The following is a 12906-nucleotide window of genomic DNA, read 5'->3' as shown; positions in this document are numbered from 1 at the left end:
ACTTAGGTTATCTAGACTTCTTTTTCGGTGCAGTTTTGAAAAACTTGAACTCATTTGTTAGACTGAATATCTTGATTTGAAAACGAGCAGATGCTCAACTGTTAGTACATTTTTAGCTCCTACTGAGTTATCATAGAGTTCAAAAGTCATCAATTAAGGCAATTTGTCCGAGTGGTTAAGGAGAAAGATTAGAAATCTTTTGGGCTTTGCCCGCGCAGGTTCGAGTCCTGCAGTTGTCGTTATTTTTTTTGCATGTTTTTTTTTAAAAAAGTATTTTCAACAACAATTTGGTTTTTACAACAACCAAGTCAACCAGCACGTCGTTGACTAGTGCATTCTCTTTTGGGTTTGCCATTGTTACCAGGTATATCGTAAAGGAAAAAACTGACTAGATTTAACAAAGCAACTGGTGAAGACGAAAATTTCGTGAAAAAGTGAGGGAAAATTTTTTGCAACCAACTTCACTCCAGCACAACATTCTTAATACTAAACTCGAAACAACATGAAAATCTTGAGTGTTCTTGGCTCCCCAAATACCGAAATGTCCGAGTCCACATCAGATAAGGAAACCTCATCAGATATATCGTTTGAACCAGAAATTTCGAAGGAAGCAGTCAAATCGATAGAGTTGGCAAGCAGTCTTGGTGTTGCTGGAAATGATGAAAATGTGAGCTCCTTCAAAGAAGAAATGTCCCCTGCTGAAATGGTACTAGAGGATACAGAGTTTTACCTGTTGGATCCAAATCAGGCAGTGTTTGACACACTGATGTTTCGTGGATCAATTGAGAATGGAAGAGAAATTAACCCTTTTTCCTTAGACTTGTCGTTGAATATTTTTGCGCAAGAGCACCTCGAGTTTGAGTTTGAGTTTGAGTCAAGCAGGGTAGAGGGGAAAGGTACGCAGAAGGTGGATGAACTGGCCAGGGTTCCGTTGTGTATCGCGGAGAGAGAATTAAAAGCTGGAGATATCCCGGATGTTAGCTTTGATACATTGGAATTAGATGTTGACTCCATGTATCTGCGAATCCGGTACCTTTTAGTTGAAAAAGAATGCTATGAGCTTTTGATTGAGAGACAGAAAAGATGGAATTCAGAATTGAAGAAAAAAGTAATGAAGTATGACGATCGGATCTTTGCTCCAATCGTAAACGAGCTGTTTTCTGATGAGTAGGGAGAATCTAGAAATTTTTTGAGCGATACTTGCTAAAGTTTGGGTGAAACAAAACCTATTTTCAAAGGTTTCAACAACAAGGATTGAAAAAGTTGTGTTTGTCTAAACCTATATATCTAGTATTCTATTGCACACAGTTGAAGCGTGAGTAAACTCAATAGTGCGTTCAAATAGAAAGGAGGATTACTTGCAACACAACTAAACGATGCACTAATTCACTATATACCTCTAGCTGACGATTAACGAGGAATTCTGATGCTCTCCACAGCTCATAAAAAACAACACTTCCATTTAGCTACAAATACAATTGATCAAAAAGTAGCCACACAAAAACAATTCAGCGCTCTCTGGGAACTTTACCAGCTCAGACCCTGTAAGCACTTTCGTGTGATTGGTGTAGGTGTCAAATAAGAACCATAGCTGTGTTGAGATGCTCGACCACCTTCTCCTTGAACAACTATACCTGATTCTTTCTCCCGTCACTTGTCAAGCTTTTCTTGTGCTTGCTGTGAAGATAATTCTATTGACTGTCTAACTCTGAATAATTCAGTTTCTAAACTGCCAACATTTGCTCTGACAATACTGGACGTTGTTTTAACGGGAACATCAGTTTGAAAACCAAAGGATACTAAATTTGAGCCAGCACCGGGTGCATAAGACTTGGTGGTAACGACTTCGGTTTTGTTCCCTTGTAGTGGTATTGGCGATGGTATTGGCGATGGTAGTAGTGAAAATAGTATAGTGTCGAGGTTGGTATGTTGGCCTTTGAGATCAGTGGTGGCCACAACCACGAAAGTGTTTGCGATAGGATCTTTAATGATGGTGGCCAGTGACGAAAACTTCGAGATGAGCGACGAAGATGGCGATGTTCTCGGAACCAACACTTGTGGAACTCAGTTGCTCCATGGGTTCGTCTCCAATAGTGATCATGATATCGGTACCAAATCTATCCGCTTGCTCCCCAGGAGTGAGTGAGGCAATCATAGCATTGCTCAGATGAGGAGAGGAAAAGGCAGATTTTCTGTTAGCGAAAATGCGTTGCAAAACTTACCCCTTACATAAATGTATAGCCATGAAAGAGGGTACTAAAACAACAACTCATGTTTACATTCATACATTGTCAGCCAAGTTCCGCCATAGCTGCAACTTTTCTTCAAAAGACATACTTGCAACTAACCCGGAAGTGCTTGGAAACACGTACACACAAGTTTTGTTGGGTAGTTGAGAAAACATTAGCTTGAGTACCCTGTTGTATTGGGCATCTTCTCCAATCGCAATCTTTCCCCATCGAAAGTTATCTTTAGTCAACTTAAGCTTTGTTTTCAACTCAGAAGCGAAATGTTTCACAATCATCTCCCATATGCCTTTACCAACAAGCACGACATTTCTAGCACCGCTAAAGTTTATTTCATGTATAAGACGTGGTATGTTGTTGAGTTTCTCCTCAGCCGTCAATTCAGCTGCCGTGGCAGTGCATCTCAACGCCAAATCGGTGAACCCTATGCCATATTTTATCAACTCAAAATCGTCCTTGGCAGAGCATCCGTTCCGAAGAAGGTCATTCAAGGCATAATCATTGTTAGGCTCTTCCTTCTGTGCGAGGACTTTCTCTAATAGCTTAGACTTATTGAACAATTTCCAGAAAAGGTTGGAATGATGGGCATAATGATGTTGTTGGATCGATGACTGAACTCCCGGATTGAATCCTATAAACAACAAATCCAAATTGGTGCTCAAAGATTGGCGTAAATCAGGTAGCTTTGTAGTATCTGCGACTGCAACATTTGCTCTCTTTTGGGGACTTGATGTCCTTCTTATTTGTGGATTTTTGCTGATCTTGGCATTCTTCTTCATCTTCATAGTAATATTCGGGTAATATGAAACATCGTGGTTGTGTTTGAACGAGTGTATGATACTTTTTAGCTCTTGAGATTGTTGTGAGGTTTGTGATATCTCCACTTTGTATGGCTGAGACGTGTCCTCAGTCTGCGTATCTCTATAAGTATTTTCTGACATAATGTACGTAAATAACTCCTTCAATTGTATAAATATTCAACTGTGTAATTGTATAATCGCGTACAGTGCATTCTTTTTACCGTACCGTTGTTCTGTTTTGCTTTCTCACGGATCTTGGACACAATTTTGTCGCGCCACCCTCTTCTCTTCCACACCAGTCTGGCAAATATCTCTTATTACACGGGGATCTCTTTTGTTGAAGAAATGCAATATTTAATTTACAGCACAGAAAAGCAAAAAAAAAAAAAAAAAACCCCCCAGAAAGAGAAGTTTGCAAAAGTGGGTCGAACAAATTGCTAAGTAAAGTTATTGGGAATATTCTGTGAAAATGAAAAACAAAAGAATAGTCTCTAATAAAATAGCGCAGAGAGAAGATATGTTATGCTCTGGGGATGCGAGCAAGTGCCAGAATATTTTCAAAATGGTTTTAAACGGTTTTGTTGTGCATACAATGCGCAACAACACATGTAATGTACAAACATTGAAAACCGCAAGCTAGTACTCTTGAGAAAAGAGAGTGTATAGATATAAATGCATGGGGCAAGTGTCTATACAAATGGAGCTTTCTCCATTTGTGTTGTGTCGCAAGAGAATCAGGTCACCACAAGAACACGACACATTATAGAGATTATGTAATCATGTGATCAAGAGATCATGTGATTATCTATAAAGTTAATTGAACACCTTCTATTCTCTCCCCACACACACACAGGCAACCACCACCACCACCACCAGCAACAGCAACAGCAACAGCAACAGCAACAACAGTAGAAGCCACTTTCAACTACATTTAATATCAGTACCAGAACCAACAACAAAACCATTACCATCACCCATATTAACCCCAACGCCAACCAGCACCAAAGCTTGTACTCTCTTTACAGACTCATCAATTTTATACACTGCTATAAATCGTCTAGGTATTATGACCGAGGGTGACACCGCAAATGAGTCACAAAGTGGCAATATATTACTGCCAGTGTCGAGAAAGTCGCAACCTCAGCTAACCTCCTATAGCACGTTGGAGATTGCACCGGAAAGGAGAAACCTGTTACAACAGCAAAAGAATAATTACGCAGAGTTCTCAATACCCAAGGCACCCGGTAGCGATTTGCGTGCTGAAACTGTTAGAGATAAGTTGGAGGAAGAAACTAATGTTTACACTAAAGGTGTCAGGGATACAGATGTGGACTGGTTTCTCAGGGATTCTTCTATGGACCCCGCGATCCCATTACCTAAGCGGGCACCCGTCAGTACTACCATTACAGGTAGTGAGGACAAAGAAAGGAACTTACCGGCCACAAAAGAATTGGGAGTTGGAACAGCGGCAGCAGCAGCGGCAGCAGAAGCAGAAGCAGAAGGATCAGGAGTAGTAGCATCACTGCCACAAACCCCCATTCGGTCCGTGAACTCCCATCTAAACACAGACATTTCCAATTCCAACGATGCGATTGTATCAAAGACAAAACCATCGATCTCGCCTATACGCGAAGAGCATGTTCAGACAAAATACACACCCCAAGCACCAAATAACAGCGAGGTACCGTTTGTTAAACCTAGACGGAGAAGTAGCACCGGAGGCGGGCTTTTCTCCAAAATAAAAGAAAAATTCACCAAGGATACTTACGAGCCTCCCTCTAAGCCTACGAATCAGTCAAGTGACCACTTCTTCAAAGCAGATTACAATATGACAAGGCCAAACACTCACAACCCCATCCACGAGCCATCGCTACACTCTCAAAAGGTGACGGCGCTGCTAGCATCTACTAACGAGCTATCGAGTTTGGAAAGGACAAAAACGGCACCAGCCCTTCCTGTTGGCACGACTCACGCAGATCCAAGACTCGAAGAATACGTCAGGTTCTACAAACAAAAAGATCTTCGTCGAAGCTCAACTACATCTACTGGTTCGACTGGGAGTGACACGACTTCCAAACCTAGTGTCTTGATCAACGGATACGATAATACAGTCTATGGAGATAAACATGGTGCTTCTGCTTCTGCCCAAAATGAGTCCACTTCGTCTCGAATCTCTCACTTCTTGAGGCGAAAGAGTTCGGTTAAAGGAGATACGGCTCATTCCCCAGCACCTTCTGCAGTGGCACCATCCACCTCGTCTTTACTGACAAGCCCTCCACCAAGCACAGGAAATGACCTTGAACTAAACCCAGCGTTTAAAGGATTGAAACCATTGAAGCGAGTAGCATTTCACTCTTCCACATTCTTGATCGATCCCCCACAACAAATTCCCTCGCGTACTCCTCGAAAGGGAAATGTTGAAATACTATCCAATGGACAAGTAAAAATAAACCCCTTGACGGAAGAAGACAAAGAAGCTATTGAGAAATCGCAAATGGGATTAGGTGGTGGGATTGTCGTTGGAGGTACCGGTGCGTTGGGTTACATACCGAAGGATGCTCCCAAAGATGCGGAGAATGGAAAAGATGATCGCGAAGGGGACGAGGTTGACAATAGCTCACAGGACGGCCCATCTCAGGAAGAAGACGAACCAGCAATTGACCAGCATGCGAAAAATATTGCAATCGACAAGTTTATGGTTCACCATGAACCAATGAACTACACTGTTCCAGTTAAGAAGATGGCTCTTGACACAATGTATTCTCGTTGCTGCCATTTACGCGAAATATTGCCTATTCCGGCTATATTAAAACAAATACCAGAAGGTTCAATGGCCCCACTTCCCGTTTTGCAACTTCGGAATCCTCACCCAACAATGATCGAAGTACAAACTTTTGCAGACTTTGTGCGCATTGCACCTATAGTATGTGTTTCATTGGACGGTGTCAATTTAACTGTTGAGCAATTCAAAATACTATTATCTGCAATGAGTGCAAAGAAGCAACTTGAAAAATTGAGTTTGAGAAACACTCCAATTAATCAAGAGGGGTGGTCTTTATTCTGCTGGTTTTTGTCGAGGAACACGGTATTGAATAAATTGGACATCACGCAGTGTCCAGCTTTATCTGTAAACGTTCTAAAGAAAAAGAAGAAGAAGGCGCAAACAGACACAAAGAAGTATGAAGAGGACTTGGAAAGAATGACCTGCAACAAAGACAACAGATCTGATGTTGATTGGTCGTTGTTTGTTGCAACTTTGATTGCGAGGGGAGGTATCGAGGAGTTGATAATGACTGGGTGTTGTATTACCAACGTTGAGATATTTGAAAATTTGATGGAGTTGGCAGTTCTGAAAAAAACTTCCAGATTGGGATTAGCTTTTAACAACTTGACTCCGCGACATATGAATATAATTGTCAATTCGTGGATCTTTGGTGATTTTGCCAGAGGTTTAGATTTAGGTTACAATGACATTTCAAGTACCAAAATTTTGAAGATTTTTTTGGACTTTACCAAGCGACCAGACTATGAAAGGATAATTTCTAAGGCAACGTTAGCATTCTTGAGCTTAAACTCGACAAATGCCGTATTCAATGACGCTTTTAGGGAAGTTTTTGAAAACGTGTTGATGAAGTTGCCAAACTTGAAGTACCTCGATTTTTCAAACAATCAAAGATTATTTGGCACCATGTCTAACACACAAGATACAAGTTCACTGAATGTTAATGCAACGGAGAATGCCACTGTTGCCTACTTCACCTCAAAGTTACCACTTTTTCCAAAGATGACAAGATTGCATCTCGAAAATGAGAATTTCAGTCAATCGTCAATACTTCAACTTGCAAATGTTTTACCATTTTGCAAAAATATGGGGTATTTCTCTATTCTTGGAAACTATGTGGACTCCACATCCGCTTCTGCTTTGATTAATGCAACAAAAAATTCAAACACGTTGATAAATTTGGATTGTGATTCATCAGCACTTCCAGGATTATTCAAGGAACGTATTGGCTTGTACACCATGAGAAACATGGAGAAGTTGTTATACGACTCAAAGCGCAAGGATTTACCGCAGACTGCAGAGGTGCCGTTGAAGGAAGCAATTGCACAACCTCAATCGTTAACAGAACAATTAAACAATGTCTTGGACTTGAAAGCGCAAGAGAAGTTAGACTTGTCGTCTCCCGATGTAGTCAAGCTTTTCAGTCGTGCCAATCAAATCAGAAGGAGCCTAAAGAAGTCTATCGAGGAGTTGCTTAACTTGCAATTGAAGAATGCATTAGACCTAGATGGGAAAGAGACCCTTATTCGACTTATTTACATCGATTCCAGTATTGAAAAAGGTTTACAATTAATTGATCCCAATTTTACTGATGATTCTGGGACAAGGGCCAATATGTATCTCGTTAAGGTGGGAGAAGGACAAAATCCCACGGGTCAGCATCGTCCAGAACTACACGACGATGGCGATAAGCTAGCAGAGGCGGATATTCACCTAAAACCTGGTGAAGCCGTTCCTGCTAGCAAGTCCCCTTTGGCGTCAAAGTCTAATTCAAGAACCAATTTGGCCAGCTTGAATAGACAAGAAGGATCCATGTTGAAGTTATCGAGATTGAATGATTACCACAAAATAGAACCCGGTGAATCCGAAATGTCCGGTGAAGACGTTAGGAAGAAACTAATGAATGTCAACCTTTCCGATTTGGATAAAGTCATTAGCTACTTGGACGATTGGAGAAAGAGGGGCGTCTCGTTGGAGAATGTGTTTAAGCACAAATCAAAAGAGGGGGGAGATGCAGATGAACAGGAGTTGAGTTTTGAAGCGTTACATCTGCAGTTAAGGAAGCTTTCAAAGGACGGTATCGGAAACGAAGATGGCACTTCGAAGGACTTTAGTGACACTGTAAACGAGAGCGAAGGGAAAGACTCAGTACTTAGTGAAACGTACGATCAAGTGTTGAACAATTTGACACATTAACTAACGCATTGTCTACAATATAATTTTATTAAGAAATATCCTAATAGCGATGTTCGCCACCGATGTTGTTACCTCTCAAAATTCCTCGTCATCTCCATCAGAACCTAGTACCGGATCAACCTCTCTCCCACCTTGAGCAATGTTGTCTTCGTCATCGTCATCGTCAGAATATACGTCACCTCTATCGTGATCACCACCTTCATATCCATTTTTCTCTGCCTCCTCGGCCAAATCCTCACAAGCATCGATCCAATCACTATATACATCAACAGGCTGGCTCAAGCTGTGTATTGCGGTTTGAAAATTTTGACCACATATTTTGCAATGCAACTCCCCCAAAAGGTTTTTCTTATCTAACGTGCATATTACTGACTTCTCATGATTACAAAATAAACAAGTAAACTGCACATCTAACGTTTGCTTGATCTTCTTTGCTGGTTTACGCGTCGAGGACTTTCTTTTACCCATGCTGGACTTTTTTATTCTTTGATGTCACTCCTCGGTTCGTGAAAGAAATGCAATGTGTGGTAATATACCTCTGCGAATGAGGGTGGTTTAAGTGGAGTTGGGCGTAGTTACAGAACTGTTGAGGCCTGCAGATTTATCTCTGGGTTTCAAACTTTCTTTTCTTCAACCAAAAACAAAAAAAAAAAACAAAAAAAAAAAAAAAAATTAAATCATCATTCTTAAATCGATCTGGCCGAAACGCATCTACAGTATGAGAGACGTCATAGCAAAGCAAAAATCGTATCCTCGTTTTAAACTACACAAATATAGCAAATTTCAGGTTGGTTATATACCATCGAATTGTCTGCATTACATATAACGAGCAATAAAATAGGTTTCTTTATTCACTGATGAAGCATTTGTTTTGCTTTCTTCTTTAATCGCATTTCCATTCTCAACTTCTCATAGCGCATCTTTTCTGCTCTGTCATTGGTGGCGGGACTTATTTGGCTCTTACTGAATTCAGCAGAGGATCCCGATGAATCCACACTGGACCTCTCACTAGCAGCATCGCTCAATTCACTACTATCCCTGTACCCCAAAGAAATTTTTAGCCCAGGATTGTACTTTTTATTTAGTTTGTTTCCGTACTCGAACAACTTTAGGTCATTGCTTCGTCTCTCGTAGAGCTTGATTGCGTCTCGATATAATACTTGGATGTATGTGTCTCTACTTGCTGGTGATGCAAAATGAGGTACCGGATAATGCAAAAGCAATGATAAGCATTGACTGAAGTCCGAGGTAACGATTTCTGTCTTTTGCTGTATCAAAAGTTGAATGACCAAGAATATGAGAATCTCAATAAAATACGTCATTCCCAGTCCTGGAGTGCGTTGGATTTGAGTTGCAATTAGTTTGTCCCAAAGTAAGCTTGTAGTTTCTAGCTCTTCACCTAGTTCTCGAACCAAAAGCAATCTGAGATAGCGTATGATCCACAACTGTGTGTCTAGTTCGAGTCTAGTGGTCAAAGTGTAATGAATAAATTGATCGATTTTCATGAGGTAAGCATTGAACAAATCGATCAGTTTCGTCAACTGTAGTTCTGATTCGTACAAGCCTGCTGCAACTCCACTTCCAGTCACAAACTTGTTGAAAATGTTAAAAAGATCATGGCATATAAAGCGGATATTATAAAGGCCCAATATCGCCATTTCGTCTTGAGAATAGTTGGCCGAATATAGTTGGTCTTGATCCAACGCAACGGATTCTTTGTACAAATTCATAAATATCAAGCCCAATATTTCATGGAAACCTTGCTTGTAACCAATGCGCGGGTGGCATTTGCACCAAATGTAAAGGACCTCGACCACCTGTTTTCGTATGGGTATTGCATCAGCACCACTATGATAAAATTCCTCTCCGGGGAATAATCTCTCCACGTCTAGAATTATGTTGTTTAAAAGCTCTAAATTCTCCTCGTGGTCGTCGCCACTCACAATTGTATCCGTTGTTGTTGTTGTTGTTGTTGTTGACGCAGGCTGTAGTGGGTTTTCAAAAGCTCTTTCCCGCAACGAATTTTTCTTCACCTTTCTTGAAACCAGGGGCGGTAAAGTGTTCTTTTTGATACTGGCCTTGCGGCTGACACTTCGTAGCTGGTAATAAGCGCTATCTTCGTCAAGGTCCGACCATGGAATTAACATATCCTTCCTCGCAACAAGTTGTTGATACACCATTCTGGTTTCTTTGAGCTTCGTCGCCCAAGTTGATATTGCAAGAGAGTCAAGCATTAAGCAGGCCTTCCATAATAGTAGCCTCAGAAATATCCGTGGCTGATGCAACTTCGTATACTCCCCCTCGACGATGGCCTTCTTGAAAGTTGATAAGCTGCCTTTGTACTTATCGATTGTGAGCAAGACTTTGGAGATGAGCTCATTCTCGACCGACATAACTTAGAGTCAATGGCAACTGGGACGCCTGGTTCTTATTGCTGTAATCTATGATGTCAATGGCACTATCAGGTTGGTTACACGCACACACTATCTCTCTCTCTCTCTCTTTCTCTCACTTACTCACACACGTCTGAGATTTTTGTATTTTTTTTTTCTCGCTCTTCCAGAGCTTAATCCAGACACCGATACATTCACGAAGAGAAGAGCAACTAGTGATGCTGCAGAACAAAGTTGAAGCATCTGACTTGGAGAATGAGTCAGAAATACTACTGGAAAGCTTGAATCAGTTGTCGGCGTGGGAGCTGCAAATGGACAAAGTGGAGAAAGATGCCGATATTTATAGACTCAAATTGACTCAACCTATGTATGCTAAACGGAGGACAATGTTGAAAACCATTCCTAGATTTTGGTACATAATTATAGCTGAGAACGATGAGTTTGCTGAATATGCTAGTCCAGATGACCTCAAGTATTTGGAGTATATAGATGACATCTATGTTCACCACCCAGTAGTGGAAGAAGACGAAGGACAGAGGATCTGCAATCCCAGGGACTTTGATATCACAATCAGCTTCAAAAAAAGCCCAATCATCGAGGAACAGAGCGTGACCAAGAGTTTCAAAGTGGTTTTACGTGATAATGGAGAAGAGCATTTGGAGTCACTTCCAGTGGAGATCAAGTGGCCACATGAATTGTCAAAGATCAACCCTCAATTAGTGAAAGAAAGAACAAATGGAGGCAAAAACATGACCTCAGAAGATAAGAAATGGTATCGTGCAGGCATGAAGTCGTTCTTCTCGTGGTTTGCGTGGACAGGAAAGAAGCCAGGAAAGGAATTTAGAAACGGTGAAGACTTGGCAAATTTAATCTCAGAAGACATTTTCATCAATGCATTGAAGTACTACATTGTTGCATTAACAAATGAATCTGAGGATGAGGACAGTAATGAGGAAGATAGCTCTGAAGGCGAGGAATTAGACTTGAGTGATGTTGATGTAGGTCAAAAAAAGCGGTCGCTTGACAACACCAACGGGACTGAATTGAAGAAACCAAAGAAAGCAACACAAGCGAAAGGTTAAGTCACGGAATCCATCGAGAATCCGTAAATAGGTTAATATTTACATATAGTTGTTGAATAGATCGGGAGAGATTAACACGTTTGCGTACCGATTTGAAAGCGTCTAAATATTCTATATTCGACAAATCTAGTCATAACGAAACACCTATGATGTTCATCACACGTCAAAGCTAAGTGTTCTTTTTCAATCTGAGCAAGACAGGGAACCCTTCAACCAAGTTCATAAAGTAGTATACCAACCTGGTTCCAAATGGTGCTCTATGTTTCTTCAAGAATGGTCTTGAAATAAAAAGTACTTCTCCCAAATGAGCAATAAACAAACCAATGCAAATCCTCAATGCGTGTAATTCGGTCCAAGAATAGATTGTGGAAACCACTGCTGGAAAATGTTCGATTGTCTTCTTTATCAATTCAGTGTTACTGGCGAATCCTCTTAAGATTGCTGGATTGTAAGCATTAAGTAATAAAATGGCCCAGATTGGGTACATTGGGAAACTTCCGGCGTCAGGACCAAAAATTTTGGTCAATTTCTTTTCAACAAATCCCTGTTGTCCAGCACTGTACTTGGCCATTGCAATAAGTTTGGACTTGATATCTGCATACGACTTGACACGTAAATTCTCATGCTCTTTGGTGTCATTCCACTTGAGGGTTAAGGTTTTTGTCAAAGATGGATTGATAACATCGTATGCAATCACAATTTTTTCAGTGTCAACTTCCTTGATTTCAACGGAGTCCTCATTCAAATATCTGGGGTCCACCGATCCATAAACAACAACGTAATCGCGCAATGCGAGTTGATGGTCGTTGTTCATGTGAGAAATAATGCTGGCACTTGGATTAGACATATTGGACCACCTGGTAGACTCAACTCTAACTTTAGAACTAAAAATTCACTGTATCGCGATAGCTTGAATGACTTTCGATGGCAGGAGCAAAGTGAAGTCTTAAGTAGTCGTCAAAAGAAAATTTCTGATATTGTGTAAATCCGCCACACGGAGATAATTGTTGAATTCGAGAGGAAAGGGGAGGGGGAGAGGAAATTGCTGAATTTCCGTAATTTAGTTATTACATAATGACAGTCAAATTTTCTTTGTTCATTTACACGCACGTGACTTGGCGGACAACTCTTGTCTGCTCAACACTTTGCTTCGTTTTGAGTGATTCCAAACGGAAAGTTCAGTCTTGTGTACGAAAGCAGGTTGGTATTTGAAAAGCCACTCATATCGCTAAGTTTGATTAGCCTCGACTCAAGATTACCGATATCGAACTCTAATTTGGTGCTAGACAAAAGAATGAAACAAGAAATTGTGGAGAAAAGAGACAAAATTTTAATCGCATTTTCTAGCAAAACTCTTCCTCGGGTAGAAAAAAATATCCGATATTCAAACTAAGCCGAAAGATCAAA

The 12906-nt window shown here is 40.7% G+C and overlaps 7 protein-coding genes across 7 annotated transcripts; 3 read left to right on the top strand and 4 right to left on the bottom strand. All coding sequences in view use genetic code 12, as the record gives it.

Moving 5' to 3' along the window:
* Nucleotides 1-502: 502 nt before the first annotated feature.
* KGF57_001329 (uncharacterized protein) lies at nt 503-1171 on the top strand (the record flags this gene model as incomplete). Its single annotated transcript, XM_051750523.1, has 1 exon — nt 503-1171. The coding sequence occupies one exon, from the start codon at nt 503-505 to the stop codon at nt 1169-1171; it is 669 nt and encodes a 222-aa protein (XP_051610143.1).
* Nucleotides 1172-1650: 479 nt separating this feature from the next.
* Nucleotides 1651-3187, bottom strand: KGF57_001328 (uncharacterized protein; the record flags this gene model as incomplete). The annotated part of the gene is made up of 2 exons (XM_051750522.1): nt 1651-2041; nt 2403-3187. The coding sequence occupies 2 exons, from the start codon at nt 3185-3187 to the stop codon at nt 1651-1653; spliced, it is 1176 nt and encodes a 391-aa protein (XP_051610142.1).
* Nucleotides 3188-4112: 925 nt separating this feature from the next.
* On the top strand, nt 4113-8024 carry MHP1 (Mhp1p; the record flags this gene model as incomplete). Its single annotated transcript, XM_051750521.1, has 1 exon — nt 4113-8024. One exon carries the CDS (start codon nt 4113-4115, stop codon nt 8022-8024), a length of 3912 nt encoding a protein of 1303 aa, XP_051610141.1.
* Nucleotides 8025-8099: 75 nt separating this feature from the next.
* On the bottom strand, nt 8100-8492 carry KGF57_001326 (uncharacterized protein; the record flags this gene model as incomplete). Its single annotated transcript, XM_051750520.1, has 1 exon — nt 8100-8492. The coding sequence occupies one exon, from the start codon at nt 8490-8492 to the stop codon at nt 8100-8102; it is 393 nt and encodes a 130-aa protein (XP_051610140.1).
* A 383-nt stretch (nt 8493-8875) lies between these two features.
* KGF57_001325 (uncharacterized protein) lies at nt 8876-10258 on the bottom strand (the record flags this gene model as incomplete). Its single annotated transcript, XM_051750519.1, has 1 exon — nt 8876-10258. The coding sequence occupies one exon, from the start codon at nt 10256-10258 to the stop codon at nt 8876-8878; it is 1383 nt and encodes a 460-aa protein (XP_051610139.1).
* Nucleotides 10259-10429: 171 nt separating this feature from the next.
* On the top strand, nt 10430-11499 carry KGF57_001324 (uncharacterized protein; the record flags this gene model as incomplete). The annotated part of the gene is made up of 2 exons (XM_051750518.1): nt 10430-10448; nt 10634-11499. 2 exons carry the CDS (start codon nt 10430-10432, stop codon nt 11497-11499), a joined length of 885 nt encoding a protein of 294 aa, XP_051610138.1.
* A 169-nt stretch (nt 11500-11668) lies between these two features.
* KGF57_001323 (uncharacterized protein) lies at nt 11669-12346 on the bottom strand (the record flags this gene model as incomplete). Its single annotated transcript, XM_051750517.1, has 1 exon — nt 11669-12346. The coding sequence occupies one exon, from the start codon at nt 12344-12346 to the stop codon at nt 11669-11671; it is 678 nt and encodes a 225-aa protein (XP_051610137.1).
* Between the last annotated feature and the right edge of the window lie 560 nt (nt 12347-12906).

The sequence above is a fragment of the Candida theae genome (assembly GCF_024610275.1).
Source record: "Candida theae strain CBS 12239 chromosome Unknown scaffold44, whole genome shotgun sequence".
Classification (NCBI taxonomy): Eukaryota; Fungi; Ascomycota; class Pichiomycetes; order Serinales; family Debaryomycetaceae; genus Lodderomyces; species Lodderomyces theae.
Note: the sequence above shows the minus strand (reverse complement) of the source record. Positions and strands in the feature narration are given on the sequence as shown.